General features: G+C 17.5%; 3 protein-coding genes across 3 annotated transcripts in view; 1 reads left to right on the top strand and 2 right to left on the bottom strand.

Annotated features, from left to right (window-relative positions):
* Positions 1 to 5976: 5976 nt before the first annotated feature.
* On the bottom strand, positions 5977 to 6497 carry SRAE_X000038000 (Transthyretin-like family and Immunoglobulin-like fold domain-containing protein; the record flags this gene model as incomplete). The annotated part of the gene is made up of 2 exons (XM_024644719.1): positions 5977 to 6164; positions 6206 to 6497. The coding sequence occupies 2 exons, from the start codon at positions 6495 to 6497 to the stop codon at positions 5977 to 5979; spliced, it is 480 nt and encodes a 159-aa protein (XP_024510249.1).
* A 10959-nt stretch (positions 6498 to 17456) lies between these two features.
* SRAE_X000037900 (Hypothetical protein) lies at positions 17457 to 17865 on the top strand (the record flags this gene model as incomplete). The annotated part of the gene is made up of 4 exons (XM_024644717.1): positions 17457 to 17523; positions 17586 to 17680; positions 17721 to 17815; positions 17853 to 17865. The coding sequence occupies 4 exons, from the start codon at positions 17457 to 17459 to the stop codon at positions 17863 to 17865; spliced, it is 270 nt and encodes an 89-aa protein (XP_024510248.1).
* A 2796-nt stretch (positions 17866 to 20661) lies between these two features.
* Positions 20662 to 20665, bottom strand: part of SRAE_X000037800 (Hypothetical protein) — a gene marked incomplete at both ends in the record, with an annotated part of 405 nt that continues 401 nt past the window's right edge. The window contains one exon of the mRNA XM_024644716.1: positions 20662 to 20665. This exon is cut by the window's right edge and continues 401 nt beyond it. Coding sequence (XP_024510247.1) covers positions 20662 to 20665 — 4 coding nt within the window.

Below are 20665 nucleotides of genomic sequence, written 5' to 3'. Positions count from 1 at the left end.
TTTTCTTGTACAACATATATTGTTATACTGTATTTCAATAAAAGTAGATTTTTTAAAAAAAAATATTAAATAAATGTTAAAAAAATTTCAAAAAAAAAAAATTATATTTACTATGTTTGAATATTAAAAAACATTCAAATAAAAAATTTATCAATTTAACTATAATTTTTAATACTTTATTACAAGTATACTTATATTAAATGTGTTCATAAAGGTACTTTTATATTAATTATATCTGCTGTTTATATTTGTTGTTTAATAAATGATTCATTATTATTAATGATTTAAAAATTTGAAACTTTTTTACTTTTCAATCTTTTAAATAAAAAATATATAAAATTTTAAAAACTTATTTATTTGATTTTTTTTACTAACAATAAATGATTTAAAAATTTGAAACTTTTTTACTTTTCAATCTTTTAAATAAAAAATATATAAAATTTTAAAAACTTATTTATTTGATTTTTTTTACTAACAATAAATGCCACCGATGCTGATTATTTCAACAAGAACGATTAGGCTAAATTCATATAGATACTTATTACAAGAATTAATATAAATTTAAAAAAAATAAAATATATTCTTTTTTAAAATCACTGTTTTTTTTAAAAATAAAGATGAAATGTTATAGTAAATTAAAAAAAAAAAACATAAAAAGGTAACATATTTTATATATATACCAATTTAATTTATGATACAATTCAACAATATTCATCTACTTGGTAAACTTTCAAGAAGTATTGAAATGATAATTTATGTAGAGGTATTAATATAAAATACAAAAGTAGAAAATAGCAATTAATAAAAGTTTGTTAAGATTTTAGAATGCTTTTAAAAAAACTACATTTTTGATAATAAGAACGTAGTCTTTTGTTAATTTTTTTTTTTATTTTGATATACAATATTATTTAATAAATGTTATTTTAGTACATATACTTGTTATTGTTATACATTATAAATTAAGAATTATATTTTGCTACATTATTGTAAAAGGCACACCATGAACGTTATAAAGATTTTAAATAACAAAAATTACATTTATAATCATTTTAATAACAAAATTTTGTTAATGAAATATTAATAAATAATGAAAAACTAATATTTAATTTCATAAATATGAAATTTTGTTAACAATTTAATTTTAAACAATATTAAAAATATTTCCGCTTAACATTATTAAAATATCTTTTTTAAAAATAAAGTTTTATTAAAATATTTTTATCATTATTTCTTATTTTTTTTAATTTCTTTTACAATTATTAAACAATAAAATAATAAACATATTGTTAAATAATTTGCTAAAATAATTGATATTAAAGTCTCTGTTGATGTAAAAATATTTCAAACTAATGAAAAAAAGCGTTTATTAAATTTAATTGTTGCAAAAAATGTTTAATATACTGTTACGAGAAAAGGTTTTTTTACTTTAAATATTTTTGAAAAAAAGCAATATTTTTAATTTATGGTGAAATGAATTTGTTATTTAATTTTAAGCAATGTAATCTTAATTTTTTTTCCATTTCATAAATTAATTTGATATGTGAAAAATTATTTTAAATACTAATTTTTAAGTTTACCATAAAAAATATTAATAAATTATCTGAATAGAAAAAAATATTTTAATAAAAGAAGAAAAAAATATAAAAATAATTTTTTGGCTTCATTATTATTTATAATTATCAAATAAATAAAATTTTTTTTTATCTTAATTAAACAATTAAAATTGAGTATAAAAGTTATAGATGAAATCAATTTTNAATTTAGAATCTTTAATTTAGAATCAAATGGTTTAAAGTATAAGTGATTAAACTGGAAAGTTTAAAAGAATGAATGGAGGTTATAAGAGAGATTTATATAAAACTTTCAAGAAGATGTAAGTAAATTTGTTGTTTTTAACTTTTTTTTTGCAGTCACGGAAGAGACTAATATTATAATTAAAATGCGATGATGTCAAAAAAAAACTATTAATATATATGAAATAGAAAAAAAAACAAAAAGTTTTAATGCCTTAGTTAAATGAAATCTAAAATTGCTAATTTAAATTTATATCACTTATTTTTACAATAATATTTTTATCAAAAAGTTAATTGAAATAAGTTTTAAATATAAGAAAACATCGTATCATTGAAATATAATATTATTGCGTTATTCTAAATTTATATTTAATAATTGTAAAATAAAATAAATTAGTAATTTTGCACTTTTCAATAAGTTACAATGTAAAGTTTTTTAATATAACAAAATTTTGCTACACTTTTTAATTAAAGTAACGCATTTAAAATAGTACAAATGTAGAATGATCAATATTTTGGAAAATAATTACAATGCAATTTCTTAACGTTAGAAAACAATTTTTATTATTTTTAATATTTAATTAACTTTGAACTAAATTAGAAGATATTGTCAATAAGGTTATGTAAAATATTAATGTTTATACATTTAAAAAAAAAGATAATATTTTTTAAAAAAACACAACAATAAATATTTCTGATGAAGAAAAAGAAAAAAACGTTGTAAAACTAGTAGTAGATATTCATATCATTAAATTGTATTTATTTATTTTAAGAAAATTAAAAATTGATAAAACAGATATCAGAGTATTGAAATATTTTGATAATTTAATCAGAGATGTTAATTAACTTATAAGTATATTTATTAAATTTTAAATAGTTTTCTGTAGATTTACATTAAAAGTTAGGTTAGATTGTAATTTGTAATACCAACTTATGTAAGGTATTAGAAGGAAGTACAAAAATTAGATATATGTAAAGAATATAAATATCGCTGTATTTTTTTAAAAGGCACATAATGAATGCCATAAGAGTATAACTTTTTATGGTGTCAAATTTTTTTTATTGAAATTTTAAGGTACACTGAAAAAAAAATTTAAAAAAAAGATTTAATAAATGCAATAAATATGGAAATTACTAAGATATTTTTTATTTACATAAAATTAATTAAATTTATATTTGTTTAAAAAAGTTATTTTACATTAAAAATTATTTTAATCAGTATAAAAATTTTAAATGATCATTTTTTCTTAAATACTTTTGAAATTATTTATTGTTTTCAACTTAATCAAAATAAAAATTTTTATTTTATTTATTTCAAAATGTTAAAATCTTTTGTTTATCTTTAACACTTTCTATGTAAAAAAGTTTTTGTTACTCTATTTTTTTCATATAAAATTTACAATGTATATGTATTAAAAATATTAAATGATGGATTATAACATTAGAAAAGAAATTTAATACAGCTTAAAAAAAACTCAATATGATTAAACAGAAGTATATATTTTATCAGTAATAAAAAGGTAGCAAAAAAATATATTAACGGTATTAAAGAATCTTTTATTCGTAAATTAATAATACAAAATTTTATAACAAAACACTTTCAAACAAAAACTAATCAAAACTGACTTTAGAATACAAGTTAATTTTTTATTTATAATTCAAAATACAATACAAAATTTACAAAACAAGAAAACAATGTTTTTATATAAAAATCTTATACTTTATATTTCTATTATTTTATTTATCAAATAAAACTTTTGTTGAAGTAATTATTTTTAACGAATGGATTAATATAATAAAAAAATATTTATATAAATTGATAATAATATATTTTTTTAAAAACATTTGTTAAAATAATTTATTTCTTTATTTTATAATTAAAAAAAAAACAAATTGACATTTTTGTAGTTATGATACCTCTTTCTTGATATTATGTTGTAATGTAATATTTTCACTGTTTATATGATACATATTAAATAGTCTTATAAAAATAAAACAATTGATTATAATGTAACTAAAAATTATCTTTTATACTATTAATATTACTATAAGAATCTTCAAATTTATAATTTTTCTTTGACTTATATTATAATGTAAAAATAAATTGTAGAAATTTTAGCTCAATTTATTATTATTCAATAAATTGGATTTTAATAAAAAATTAAAAAAAAAAGTATATATATAAACATTCTGGCAAATACTTTATAAAAATTTTAAATTTGATAAGATATTTAAATGTGTTATTGTCAATAAATTAAAATTCTATGAAATTTTAATTAAAGTCGACTTTATGGTTTAGTTGAAATATCAATTAATTTTATCTAATATTAATTATTCTAAAAATCAAAAAAAAACATTTAAAAGTTATTAAATAAAATAATTTAACACAAATGTTTTTTAATATAACTTATTAATAAAAGTTATAAAGTAACGTATCTTTTAATTATATTTATAGTAAAATTAATTATTCCAAACGATTTTTTTAGTCCGAAATATTATTTAAATTAGATTAATAATTTCTTCTTAGTACATGTTTTAGATTACTCATGTTTTTTTTTAACCTTTGTTCTTAAAAATTAAAAGAATTATATATGAAAAAGTATTTAATTGATAAAACCTTTAATTCATATTAATTAATAAAATATATAAAAATTTTTTAACCTTTTTTTTTAATAAAAAAATAAAATAATTTTAGTTAAATAAAATTTACATTTTGATAAAGTATTAATAAAAAAAATTATTTATTGCGATGATTAAATATGTAAATCAAACTTTTTTAAAACCCTTTATTTCTGTAATTAGTAAAATAATATTTATATAGTCAGTAGTCTTGATTTTGTTAAAAGTCCTTTTCTATCTCCAAAAATAATAAATAACTTTTTTAAAGATATCTTTTAATTAATAAAATAAACTTCTTTATAACAATAATATATTTTTCAATAATAAAAATTAAGGACCCTTTTGGAATCCGTGGTAAAAAAATCCTTTGCTAGAAAAACCTACTATGACTATTGAATATATATAACTTAATTAATCATAATAATATAAAATAAACTCTTATAAGTCTATACAATTTAAAACTCTAAAATTATACAATAATTATTACAATACTTCCTTAACGTTTTCATATCTTAGTTGTATGAAACTATCGTTTAATACCTAAATCCTTCCATCTAATACTATAGATTCAAAATTTAATATTAGATTTTATTAACAACATTATTGGTAAAAATGATTAGAACAAAGAATACAATAATAAGAGAATTAAATTACATTAGCATTAGATCTTCATGTTCTTACTTTCCTGGGAATGATTGCTTGTTTCTTATTTCCTCTCCTTTAAGTACTCCGTTCTTACTCCTCTTCAATGCTAGGGCATTACAACATAAAATATTAGGTTAATAACTAGAAATAACGGTTCCAAGACAATAATAAAATTACAGACATATTTAAAAGTTATCATTAAATTTTCTCAATTTTTTCTAAGTTAATAAATAAATTTTAGAAGAAAAAGTGTTCAAAAAACTTCATTATAAGGTTATAGAATATATCTGTCTGACAGTAAAATATAGAGAAGTTAATAACTAATATAGCAGTGCTTTATTACTATTAGGAAAAAATATTTTTTCAAGATTTAATACTTTTTGCTATTCAAAAAAATTACAAAACTAAAACGTTAAAAATATATACAAATACAATTATTCTTAATACTTGAATTTTTTGTAATAACCAAAAAAGCACTAATTATAAATTTAATTATTTAATAATCTACACAATTATTAGCAAAAAAAACTCTTTTTATAGCATTTACATAATCTTAACATCTTTTGTATTATGTTAATGAAGAGTTTTTTTAACAAATATGTAAACGTGACATTTTATAGTTTTTTTTTCTTTTAATAAATATTATTTTATTTCAATATAAAGCATTTCACTAAAGTTTAATATAAAAAGATATTAAAGATTCTAAAAAACAAGAAAAATGAATAACATATATCATTTTTTTCTTTGAATGATATGAAAAATTTTAAATTACTTTATAGTATTATTAAATATTAAATAAATTGTACTAAAATATATATAGACTGCATTTTACTGTAAAATACTTTAAACCATTATTTTAGTCAAATTTACAGTTTAAATAATTTTAATTCTAAATTTGTTATTATTTCCATTTTTATCTTTATTGTTTTGATTTTTGACTTGAATAATCCAATGGTACTGAGACTACATATGGATTTTTTTCAGCTTCATCTTTTGTTTTTGTTATGTTTTTAAATGGAAAGTAAAAACAAAGTTGGTTATTCTTCTTTTTTACAACTCTTTTTTTTCTTCCTTTTGAACAGCTACCCTTAAAACATATCTTGGTATCTATCAAAAAAATGTTTTAATCATAAGCTATTATACCTTACTTGTTTCATTACTTTTTGTCCAGTGTCCCTCAATATTAAAATATCCATTTGTATCTGTTAGTGTAAAATTTAACACATCCAAACCATTATTATCTTCATTTTTTTTGTAAATTGTAACATTAACACCTTGTTTTCCTTTATCATTACATGTAACATTTCCTTTACCAACAAAATATCTATCACCATCTTCGTCTTGTGAGTTTCCACTTTGTTGTGCATCACAATTTAAATAAGAAAAAAGAATAGTAATAATGACAAAAAGAGTTAGAAAATAATTTCTTTTATGTTGCATAATAAAGATCTAAAATAAAACAATTTAAAATATTTTATAATCATAAATATGTAAAATAAATTATGGAATCTATCACTTTTTATAATTTTAAATTATTTATCATAATAAAGTACAATAAAATAATAAATCAATTATTACTTTATTAATCAATTTTTTAATAGATAGTTAAAACTTTTATACAATATATAGAAATTTTCAAACAATAAATATGATAATATTCTTAACATAAGCAATTTGTATAATATTGAATATTTAATTACAATTAATCTTATATATAAATTAATATTAATTTTTTTGATTTTTAAAATAGGTAAATTTTAATAAAAAAAGCATTACATTTACATATTTATTATATAAATTAAAAAAGAAATTGTCAATTAATATTTAGTAAAATTAAAAAAAAAAGTCAATGAAAAAAAAAATTAATTAAAGCGTAATGGGTAAAAAATTTAGCAAACCACACTAAAGTTTTACAATGTTTTTTTCTAAAAATATTAATTTATTTGTTTGTATTTATTTTCCTTATTATTAAAAATATATCATTTATGTTATTTTAAAATATTTTAAAATCATAACTGTTTAGAACTAATAAAGCTATAAAATTTATGATCTCATACATAATAAATTTAGAAATTATTAAAATTAAAATAGTTTGACTAAAATTACTAGAGATATTTCACAGATAATAATAGTAGTTTTAAAATTAAATTTTATAGCAATTATCTAATACAAGATTTAACTATATTTTATTATTGAGTACTTTTAAAAAAAAGACTATAAAAATTAAATAAAGCTTACTAAATAGCATAAAATATTTTAATTAGTCAAGAATATTTTAGGAATTATTTTTTAAACTAACTGTCGAAATACCTAACAAAATTTTTAGATTTACGCTATTTACACTACTGCTAGCATTTAAATTTTTATTGTAAAATAATATATTTTAAATTATTTTTTATTTAGAATATAACTTAAATGTATGAATTCAAAAACCCTAATAAAATTAATTATCTTTATTTGAATTACTTTATTTTAAAACAATTTATATTTTTTGCTAATTAGATAACAAATATTTTTATTTTGTATTTTATCAAAAATTTTTTTTATATTTTAAAACTTTTTCATAAAACTATTATTTTTTTAACCTTATCTTTTTTAGTTTTTAGTTAAATACCTGAAAAAAAATTGATTGTTTACAATAAAATAGTTTCTGTATATTATGTTAACAGAACCAAAAAAGCTATAAAAGGGATTTTTTCCAGTTGTTTTCAACATTGAAAAAATTGAATATTTATAAGTTTAAAAGTATTTAATTCTAAGAAAAGAAATGAATATATAGTATACATTACTTAAATATCATATCTACTGTTCGCTAGTAACTATTAGGTTTAGTTATATACTCCTTTTTTATATTTTCTTGAGTTACCATTGTTTAAATTCTATTTAAACAAAAGTTTTTAAAATTATATCAAATTAGATCTATTAAAAATTTCTATTAGAATTTGTTTTATGTTACGAAATAACTTAAAATGTCAAGTAATTATTTAGTTTTATGAATTATTAAAAAAAAAATTCTAAAAGATAATTTAATACAAATTCATATATAAAAATAAAATAACAATTTGATATTCATAAAGCTATTATAATAAAACAAATTTTATAATCAGCAAAAAAAAAATTTTCTTTATAATTTAGGTTAGAAAAACTATCTATAATTTGATTTTTTAAAATTTTAAAGTTATTTACATTTTATTAATTAAAAAATCTCTTTATATCAATAATCTATTTTATTTTTTTCATCATTAATTTGATCACTGTATTTATTATATGCATTAAAAATTATAATTTAAATGAATTAAAAGTTAACTAAATTAAATTAAATAAATTTTTTTTTATTATGAATATTATCATAATTTAGATAGAATTTTTTTTTTACTACAAATATTTTATTTGTTTAATAAAAGGTTATGCTTACAGTATTAATTTTTTATCATTTTTTTATCATTCTTAATAATTTAATTATAATTTTAATTATAAGAAATATTTCAAACATAGCATTAAGGTAATGATTTTAAAAATACATAAACATGTATAAAAATTTAAACTTAATGTTTTAAAAGTACACTTTTTAGTATATATTTAAAATAGGTTTATTCATAATACGTTTTAGAAATCTCTTTGGAAATTTTCCTTTGCTTTAAGTTTCTGAAGAAAAAAAATACTAGAAAAACAAAATTTAAAAATAATTTTAAGCATAATATTCTTTTTAAATTGATTTTTAAAAAGATGTCGAATAATATAATAATAATAAAGAGATAATTAATATTTATTTTAAAAAAAAATTAGCAAAATATTGTCTACCTAAATATTAAAATTATATATTTCTTTCAAAAATGTTAAATATCTATTGACATAGTTAAAAAAAACTTATAATATTTATTTTTTTTGTAATGTCATATTTACCCTGGCATTGGAAAGATGGAGAATAGAAGAATGTATAAAATTAGATGAAGATTAGAAAAAAACAATATTGCAAAAGTTGATTTCAAAATAAGAAGAATCAACACTTTAAATTCTCTACAATAATTATTAATTATTGATTGCTATATTGAATTCTAAATAATAAATATTTTTAACGATACTTATTCATATAATAATATAAATTAAAAACAGCAGAAGAGAAACAAATTTATGTTGCCATAACGTAAAGATATTTATGAAAGTTATAAAGCTATTAATGATACAAATGAAAATGGGTAAATTATAGGATTTTTAAAATTTACGTTAATATGGAAGCAAAATATAAATTTAATTGTTTTACCAAATAAATTATAAAAAAAACTGTGGTAAATTTTATTTTACTTTTGAAGCCAATTTACTAATAAAAAGTTATTTCCTATTTCCAAGAATCATATAATTAACGAATATTTTGAAAAAATTATAATTTTTGATGAATATTTATAGTATGTTGAAAAAATCATTATCGATATTGTATACATTTAATTCATATAAAATAATAATGTAAATATATAAGAATTTTTTAAAAAGAATTATTAGTTATGTTTCATGAAATAAAAAAAATTCTTGTTAGATGTCAATTAGAGAAATTATTTTTAAAATATAACATTTGTTGGAAAAAATACTCTATAATTTTATTTGAAGTTGATTTTAAAACTACCATTTAATATTATAAAATCATATACACAAAAACTATTACAAAAATTTTATAAATGTAAAAAGTAAATAATGAAATTATTGAAAACAACTTATATTTGGTTATATAGTATTAAAGTATATTTTTATTATTTTAATATAATTTTAAATTTATGAAAAGCTTTAAAATGTTATTTTTGTCATTTTTATTTTTTAAAATTTTTCTTGTACAACATATATTGTTATACTGTATTTCAATAAAAGTAGATTTTTTAAAAAAAAATATTAAATAAATGTTAAAAAAATTTCAAAAAAAAAAAATTATATTTACTATGTTTGAATATTAAAAAACATTCAAATAAAAAATTTATCAATTTAACTATAATTTTTAATACTTTATTACAAGTATACTTATATTAAATGTGTTCATAAAGGTACTTTTATAATAATTATATCTGCTGTTTATATTTGTTGTTTAATAAATGATTCATTATTATTAATGATTTAAAAATTTGAAACTTTTTTACTTTTCAATCTTTTAAATATAAATATATAAAATTTTAAAAACTTATTTATTTGATTTTTTTTTACTAACAATAAGTGCCATCGATGCTGATTATTTCAACAAGAACGATTAGGTTAAATTCATATAGATACTTATTACAAGAATTAATATAAATTTTAAAAAAATAAAATATATTCTTTTTTAAAATCACTGTTTTTTTAAAAATAAAGACGAAATGTTAAGGCAATATTATAAAGAACATAAAAAACTTAACATATTTTTTATATATACCAATTTAATTTATGATACAATTCAACAATATTCATCTACTTGGTAAACTTTCAAGAAGTATTGAAATGATAATTTATGTAGAGGTATTAATATAAAATACAAAAGTAGAAAATAGCAATTAATAAAAGTTTGTTAAGATTTTAGAATGCTTTTAAAAAAAAAACTATATTTTTGATAATAAGAACGTAGTCTTTTGTTAATATTTTTTTTATTTTGATTTACAATATTATTTAATAAATGTTATTTTAGTACATATACTTGTTATTGTTATACCTTATAAATGAAGAATTATATTTTGCTACATTATTGTAAAAGACACACCATGAACGTTATAAAGATTTTAAATAACAAAAATTACATTTATAATTATTTTAATAACAAAATTTTGTTAATGAAATATTAATAAATAATGAAAAACTAATATTTAATTTCATAAATATGAAATTTTGTTAACAATTTAATTTTAAACAATATTAAAAACATTTCCGCTTAAAATTATTAAAATATTTTTTTTATAAATAAAATTTAATAAAGAATATTTTACTATTTTTTTTATTTTTTATAATAACTTTTACAATTATTTAACAATAAAATAATAAACATATTGTCAAATAATTTGCTAAAATAAATGATATTAAAGTCCATGTTGATGTAAAGGTATTTTAAACTAAATAAAAAAAACGTTTATTTTAAAAAAATTGTCGCAAAAAATGTTTTGTATAATGTTACAAAAAAAAAGTTTTTTTACCTTAATTAAACAATTAAAATTGAGTATAAAAGTTATGAATGAATTTATTTTTAACAAAAATTTAAAATGTCTTTTACATTATATTCTTTTCTTTTTCTTATCTTTACTTTCCAATACTACAGTTTCCGATTTCGTAAGTTACTAAATTTAAAATAATTTTTTTTTATTATTTAAAATATTAATTACTTTTATAGCTGGATTTCGTGGTAGAAGGGGCAGACACCGTGGTGGAAAAAATCAACAGTAAAATCAGGCTTAAGCTCGCGGCTTAGTATTTTAAATCTAAAATAAATTTAGAATCTTTAATTTAGAATCAAATGGTTTAAAGTATAAGTGATTAAACTGGAAAGTTTAAAAGAATGAATGGAGGTTATAAGAGAGATTTATATAAAACTTTCAAGAAGATGTAAGTAAATTTGTTGTTTTTAACTTTTTTTTTGCAGTCACGGAAGAGACTAATATTATAATTAAAATGCGATGATGTCAAAAAAAAACTATTAATATATATGAAATAGAAAAAAAAACAAAAAGTTTTAATGCCTTAGTTAAATGAAATCTAAAATTGCTAATTTAAATTTATATCACTTATTTTTACAATAATATTTTTATCAAAAAGTTAATTGAAATAAGTTTTAAATATAAGAAAACATCGTATCATTGAAATATAATATTATTGCGTTATTCTAAATTTATATTTAATAATTGTAAAATAAAATAAATTAGTAATTTTGCACTTTTCAATAAGTTACAATGTAAAGTTTTTTAATATAACAAAATTTTGCTACACTTTTTAATTAAAGTAACGCATTTAAAATAGTACAAATGTAGAATGATCAATATTTTGGAAAATAATTACAATGCAATTTCTTAACGTTAGAAAACAATTTTTATTATTTTTAATATTTAATTAACTTTGAACTAAATTAGAAGATATTGTCAATAAGGTTATGTAAAATATTAATGTTTATACATTTAAAAAAAAAGATAATATTTTTTAAAAAAACACAACAATAAATATTTCTGATGAAGAAAAAGAAAAAAACGTTGTAAAACTAGTAGTAGATATTCATATCATTAAATTGTATTTATTTATTTTAAGAAAATTAAAAATTGATAAAACAGATATCAGAGTATTGAAATATTTTGATAATTTAATCAGAGATGTTAATTAACTTATAAGTATATTTATTAAATTTTAAATAGTTTTCTGTAGAATTACATTAAAAGTTAAGTTAGATTGTAATTTGTAATACCAACTTATGTAAGGTATTAGAAGGAAGTACAAAAATTAGATATATGTAAAGAATATAAATATCGCTGTATTTTTTTAAAAGGCACATAATGAATGCCATAAGAGTATAACTTTTTATGGTGTCAAATTTTTTTTATTGAAATTTTAAGGTACACTGAAATAAAATATACATTTCAAAAAAGATTAAATAAATGCAATAACCATGGAAATTAATAAAAATATTTTTTTTATTTGTAATGAATTTATCAAATTTATCTTTGTTTCAAAAGATTAATTTACATTTAAAAGTATATTAATTCGTATAAAAATGTAAATGAATAATTTTTCTTAAATGCTTATAAAACTTTTTATTGTTTTCTACCTAATTAAAATAAAAATTTTTATTTTTTATATTTTTAATTGTAAAAATTTTTAATTTATCTTAAACATTTTATATTTTAAAAATTTTTTGTTGATCTACTTTTTCATATAAAATTTGCAATGAATATAGTAAGAAATGATGATATATCAGGACTAGAAGTAAAATAAGATGATAATATTAGTATATAAAAAGTAAAGATTTGACAACTTTAGTCATTTCTTATTTCTTTGATTACTTAGACTTTTATAGTTTTTTATATTGTATGAATAATTTTACTTATTATAGATTTTATATTTTATCTATAGAATAATTTTCATATTCTTCGTGGCCACGATAGAATTCTCGGTTAAACTTAATTAAACTTAACTATCACGTAAGCCCACGATTGAAGCATTTAATATTATTGTATTGTGTTTGATATGGCGTAAATAAAAAGTGTTTTAATATACTTGGACTTATAGTGGTATTAAATATTGCTAAGAAATATAGTCTAGTAATATTTCTGGTCTTGTGTACGTCTTAAACTTATTAAATTTTACTATATATATTAAAAACATTAATTGATAGATTATAACATTAGAAAAGAAATTTAACACAATTTAATAAAATTTTATACGATTATACAGAAGTTCATATTTTATCAGAAATGTAAAAGTAACACAAAAATTTATTTACAGAGTTAAACTGGCATTGATTAAGTATTTAATAACACAAAATTTTATAACAAAACATTTTTATGCAATAAATTATAAATAACGTACTTGAGAATACAAAACTAATTATATTAATAATTCAAAATACAATACTAAAATTATAAAACAAGAAAACATTGTTTCTATCTAAAAATCTTGTACTTTATATTTCATCAATTATATTTATCAAATAATACTTTTGTTTGAGTAATTAATTTTGACGAATTGATTAATATGATAAAAAAATGTTTATATAAAATGATATAATATATTTTTTAAATTACATTTGTTAAGAACATTTATTCCTTAGTTTAACAATTTAAAAAAATACAAATTGACTTTTATAGCAATTAGAATACCTCTTTCTTGATATTCTGTTATAAATGTAATGTTTTAACTGTTTATATAATACATAATTAATAGTCTTATAAAAATAAAACAATTGATTATAATGTAACTAAAATTTATCTTTTATACTATTTAAATTACTATATGAATCTTTAAATTTATAATTTTTCTTTGACTTATATTATAATGTAAAAATAAATTGTAGAAATTTTAGCTTAATTTATTTTTATTCAATAAATTTTATTTTAATAAAAAATTTAAAGGAAAGTATATATATTAGGTTGTCCAAAATGAAATGCATCTTTTTTGACGCGCGTTGCTAGCAGCTGGCGTTATTTAATAACTAGCTATGTTTTAATAAAGCTAAGCGTTTTGTTAGATTCCTATGAATCTCCTCTACAAAATGACATATGAATTATGTCAAAATAGGAAGTTATTTGTTTTTTATTTTAATTTATTTACAATGCTTCCAAAGCACAAATTTCACAAAAATTTTTCTTTTTGAGGTAAAAATGAGGTAAATGTTGCACAATAAAAAAAATTTTTTTATAATCTTTTAGAGGTGATACTTTTCATTGCTTCTGCTGAAAAAAAAAATTAAAAAAGATTCAGGGCGGGAAATAAAAAGCTTCAGAACGCGCAGTGGGAAGAATAATTTCATTCTTCAATAAAAACGTCTTGAAGCGCGATTTTGAAGCACTTTTTTCGACAAATGTTTAGAAAAGTATCTGAAGTTTAAGTAATTTCAAGATCTTAAGTTTCAAAACATTTGTAGCTAAGAAAATGCTCAAAAAGATAGATCAAACGTTTACCGCCAATGTTGAACATAAAACAAGCACTTCATCGTTTTGAAGTCTGTTTTTTTAACTTTTTAAGGTAAGAATGATTCATTTTTTAAATGAAACATGATCTATACTAAGAATTAGATTATATGCAGCAAAAAAAATCTAATTTGAATATTTTTTCATAAATATTTAGCCAGAAACTACTACATGCCCCAAAACAAGAATATGGTAGCATTTTGGTAGTTTTTTTGAAAAAATTGTCTATTAAAGATTCATGAAATTTAGTGAGACCTGTTGAAACTAAGAGTATTGAATCCAATTATGCATAATTATTAAAAAATTTTAAAAAAATATTCCTAGGAAGCATCTTTTTAGCATAAATAAACAGTTAAAAGATATTAACAAGCAAAGTATCATCCATAGATTTCAGAAACCATTCTCCAAAAACTGTAGGAGACGAATTATGAATCTCTCTTTCACTCCTCATATACCCCAAACCTTGCTCACACATACCCTCAATTTTTTGAAAATTTGAATCATTTTTGAAGAAGAAATTCTTCCAAAACTATAGGTCCTTAGAATCTACACGTTGAAGTTTCTATCGCTTCTAGTTTTTTAAGTTTTTATTCAAATCGTTTAAAAAGCTAGTAATACGATAGAAAACAATGTGGCGAATCTAATGACTATTATTAGAAAAAAAAATATAAATTTTCCACTAAGTTATGCGCGTTTGAAAATGTTTAAAAAAAGATGCATTTCATTTTGGACAGCTTGATATAAATGAAATTTAGCAAAAAAGAAATAAGATAATGTTGCCATATTATAAAGATTTTTATCGGAGTTATAAAGCTATTAACGATACAAATAAAAATAAATAAGTAACTAAATTTTTTTAATATTTAATAATTTAGAAAAATAATATAAATTCAATTGTTATATCAAACAAATTATAAAAGAAATAAACTGTGAATTATTTTTATTTTATTATTAGAAACCAATTTATTTTATAGAGTTATTTTGTATTTCCAAGAATCATATAAATTACAAATATTTTGAAAATAGTATAACTTTTAAAAATTTTTTATAGTATGATGATAAAATCATTATTGATATTGTATACAACTAATTCATATATAATTATATTTTAAAAAAGATTAATTAATTATGTTTCATGAAAAAAAATACTTGTTAGATGTCAACTAGAAAAATTATTTATAAAATATAACATTTGTTGAAAAAAATACTCTTTAATTTTATTTGAAGTTGATTAAAAACTATTAATAAAATTATAATATGATTATAGTTTATCAAAAAGTTTAAAATGTTTTATTTATTTTTATATTACAAATGTTTTCTTGTATAATATTAGTTGTTATATTGTATTTTAAATTAAAATAATTTTTTTAAAGAAAAATATTATAATAATGTTAAAAAAGTTTTAAAGAAATTTTATATTTATTATGTTTGATTATTAAAAAACATGCAAATAGAAATTTATCATGTTGACTAGTATTGAAAAATACTTTTTATAATTGTTCTAATATAAATATATGTTATAATGGTACTCTTATGTGAATTGTATTTGCTTTTTATATTTGTTTTTTTTTATAAATAATTGATTATCGCTAAAGTTTTAAAAATTTGTAACAATGTTACTTTTTAAATCATTAAAGTATATTTATATAAAATTAAAAATCTTATTTTTTTTTACCAGCAATAAGTACTATCAATGCCAATGTTTTCAACAATAACCATAAATCTAAATTTATATAAATACTTATAACAAGAATTAATATGAATTCCAAAAAAAAAAAAAATAAAAAGTATTTGTTTATTATTAAAAATAAGTACAAAATGTTATGGCAATATTTAAAAAACAAAAAAAATGTTAACATATTTTGTATCAAAACTAATTTAAAATATAATGAAATTTTAAATAGTGTTGCAATGATAACTTAAGTAAGGCATTAATAGAAAATACAAAAAAAAAAGAATTGCAATTAATTAAAGTTAGTCAGAATTTAAAGTGTTTTTAAAATAAAATATATTTTTTTATAATTAGAACAGAATCTTTTGTTAATATTTGTTTCCATTTTGTTATACAATTATATTTAACAAATCTTTGTTAATGTAATATTGATGAATTATTGAAAATTTATATCTAATTTCATAAGTATGACATTTTTGTTAATTATTTAATTTTAAACAATTTTAAAATATTCCTGCTTAAAATTGCTATAATATCTTTTTTTTATAAATAAAATTTCTTATCATTTTTCTTTATTTTTTAAAATATCTTTTACATTAATAAAACAATAAAATAATAAAAAATATATAATTAATTAGCTAAAGTAATTCTTTTTTTTATTCCATTGTGATAAAAAGATATTTCAAATTAAATAAAAATAGCATTTATTAATTAAGTTTTTTAAAAAATATGTTTTATATACTGCTACAGAGGATAAATTAATTTTACATTAAAAAATTAAAAAAAAAGTAATTTTATAAATTAAGGAGAAATTAATTTGTTATTTGAATTAAAACAATGTAAACATATTAATTTTTTTTATAATTTCATTAAACTAATTTGATAAGTGAAAAAAAATTTTTTAATACTTATTTTTAAATTTACAATAAAAAATTTTAAAATATTATTTAAATAATAAAAATTTGTTTAATAAAAAACGAAAAAAATGTTTAATTAATTTTTTTATTTAATTATTATTTTTAATTATTAATTATACAAAATTTTTATTATTTTTGTTAAACAATTAAAATTAAATATAAAAGGTATATATGAAATAAGTTTTATCAAAAATTTCAAATGCGTTTTATATTATTTTCTTTTCTTTTTCTTATCTTTGCTTTCCAATACTACAGTTGGCGATTTCGTAAGTTTATAAATTTTAAAAATGTTTTATAATATTATTAAAAATAATAATTTTATTTTTAGCTGGCATGGGTCGTGGACATAGAAGTAGATATCATGGTTTGAATGGTGGACAATTAAACCAACTTCGTAATTTTAATCATCAAAAACAACAATTAGTAAGTTAAATTGTATATAAATTTATAATCTTCGATTTAGCAAAGAAGGGCTAGCCACTTGAATCACCAAACTGCACAATTTCAAAGAATGAGAGGACGTAAAAAGAGAGATTTATATGAAACTTTCGAGAAGGTGTAGGCAAATTTGTTATTTTTAAATTTTAATTTTCAGTCTTAGAGACTAACATTATAATTAAAATACGATGACGTCAAAAAAAAACTGGTTATAATTATAAAACAGAAAAAATGAAAAAAAGTTTAAATGCTTTGGTTAAATGAAATATAAATGGCTAATTAAAATTTATATCACTTATTATTTATAATAATATTTATATTAAAAAGTTTATTGCAATAAGATTTAAATATAAAACTATGTAATATCATTTAAATATAATATTATTGTGTTGATGTAAATTTTTATGTTATCATTTTTAAATAAAATAAAATAGTAATGTTGCACTATTCAATAACTTACAATGTAAAATATTTAAATATAATAAATTTTGTTACATTTTTTAACAAATTAAATACTTCAAAAATAGTATAAATGTAGAATAAAAATTATTTTAAAAAATTATAACATTGCAATTTTGTAACGTTAGGAAACAATTTTTATTATCTTTACTATTTAATTAACTTTGAAATAAATTAAAAGATATTAATAAGGCTATGTAAAATATTAATGTTGATAATTAAAAAAAAAGATAATTTCTTTAAAGAAACTTCAATATAAAGAATTTCTGACAAAGAAAAAGAAAAAAACGCTGTAAAATAAGTATGAATAATTATATCATTAATTTTTACTTAATTATTTTTAGAAAAAAAAGTGATAAAATAGACGTCAAAACATTTAATTATTTTGATAATATAATTAGAGATATTAAGTTACTTTTAAGTATATTTTTTTAAATTTTAAATCGTTTTCTGTAGATTTACAATAAAAAGTTGGGTTAAATTGTAATTTGTAATACTAACTTATGTGGAGTGTTATTAGAAATACAAAAAAGGTATAAGTAAAGAATCTAAATATCGCTATATTTATTTAAAAAGCACATAATGAATGCTATAAGAATATAACTTTTTATGATGTCAAATTTTTTTTATTGAAATTTAAAGGTACATGAAACAAAATAAAATTTTAAAAAAAGATTCAATAAATGCAATAATCATTGAAATTAATAAAAATATTTTTTCATTTACATTGAATTAATTAAATTTATATTTGTTTAAAAGAGTTATTTTAAATTAAAAATTATATTAATCAGTATAAAAAATGTTAATGATGTATTTTTCTTAAATACTTATAAAATAATAAATTCTTTTGAACTTAATTAAAATAAAATTTTTTAGTTTTTATTAGGTCATTTGAAAAGTTTTGAGTCTCACTATGATAGAGTTCATACTTTTCTCTAATAATATCGCCATTATTCGACGTATTCTCCTTCAATCTCAATGCATTTTTTCCATCGAGATTCCATAGCTTCTATACTCTCTTTGAAGTGCTTTTCTTCAAAATCTTTAAAATAGCCATATACGATCTTTTGAAGCTCTTCAATTAATGAAAATCTTTTTTCTTTTAATATTTTTTAAATCTAGAAAACAAATAATAGTCAAATGAAGCTAAATCTGGAGAATAAGGTGAATGTGGCAATAATACGTAGCCTAAACTTAAGATTTTTAAAAATAAAGTTAAAAAATGTATCAGCACGCACATTGTTCATTGAAAAAAATATTTCAAAATCGAATGGTTTTAAATATCAATAAGTGATAAAATAATTGTTTTGTCAGTTTTGTTTTTTTTTATACTGATTAAAAAAATTTCCCTTCAAAATAGGGTATATAGTGGTTTCATTTTTCAATAACTAATGCCTTAGGCTCAAAACTTTTCAAATGACTTAATATTTTTTTTGATAATAAGAAAAAAATCTTTTGTTAATATTTGCTCTTGTTTTGTTAAACAATTGTATTTAATAAATATTTGTGAACGGAATATTAATGAATAATTGAAAAGTTATATCCAATTTCATAATCAAAACATTTTTGTTAATAATTCAATACTAAACAATAAAAAAATATTCTGTTTGAAATTATTAATTTATCATTTTTTATACAGAAAATATAAAACTTTTTTTTTTCATTTTTCCTTATTTTTTATAATATCTTCTACGATTATTTAACAATAAAACAATAAACAAATGTTTAAGAAATAAACTATAATTAACTGCTACTTTAAATCATTTTAATAAAAAGATATTTTAAACTAAATAAAAATAGCGTTTATTACTTAAATTTATTGCCAAATATGTTCTATATATTGTTACAGATGAAAGTTTTTTTTAATTTAAATACTTTAAAATAAAAGAATTTTATAATTTAAGAAGCAATTAAATTGTTATTCGAATTAAAGCAATGTAAACTTCTTAATTTATTTTACCTATTTCAATTAGCTAATTTTATATGTACAAAAATTTTTAAACACTTATTCTTAAATTTCCCTTAAAAAATATTAATATATTATTTAAACAATAAAAATTTGTTTAATAAAAAACGAAAAAAAATATTTAATTAATTTTTTTAGTTAATTATTGCTTGTAATTATCAAATATACAAAAGTTGGTACTTTTCAGTTTCGGTAGGGACAAATTTTGTTTAAAAAAAAGAGTACGAAAAAATTGAAAAATTAAAAATTTTATTTTTTTTTTGAGTAGAGGAGATTCTTTTGCATATATAATAATTAAAAAATTTTTAAATTTTGTTAATTTTCTCTTTTTTTTACGTGTTTTCTTTCGACGACCAGAAGGTTGCTATATCTCGCACAATTTAGATGAAAGGATTTTCTTGCTCATTTCTCTACTTCTACACGAATTCAGCGAAGTAACTGTCTGGCATATTTCTAAAAGTACCTCTCTGCTTCTTGTTTCTTCATTTGGCACTTTCCCACATTCTTTCAATAGTCTGGGTATGAGCTTCAGACTCAGGATTCAC

This window comes from Strongyloides ratti (assembly GCF_001040885.1).
Source record: "Strongyloides ratti genome assembly S_ratti_ED321, chromosome : X".
Classification (NCBI taxonomy): Eukaryota; Metazoa; Nematoda; class Chromadorea; order Rhabditida; family Strongyloididae; genus Strongyloides; species Strongyloides ratti.
This window is presented reverse-complemented; position numbering and strand designations above follow the sequence as displayed.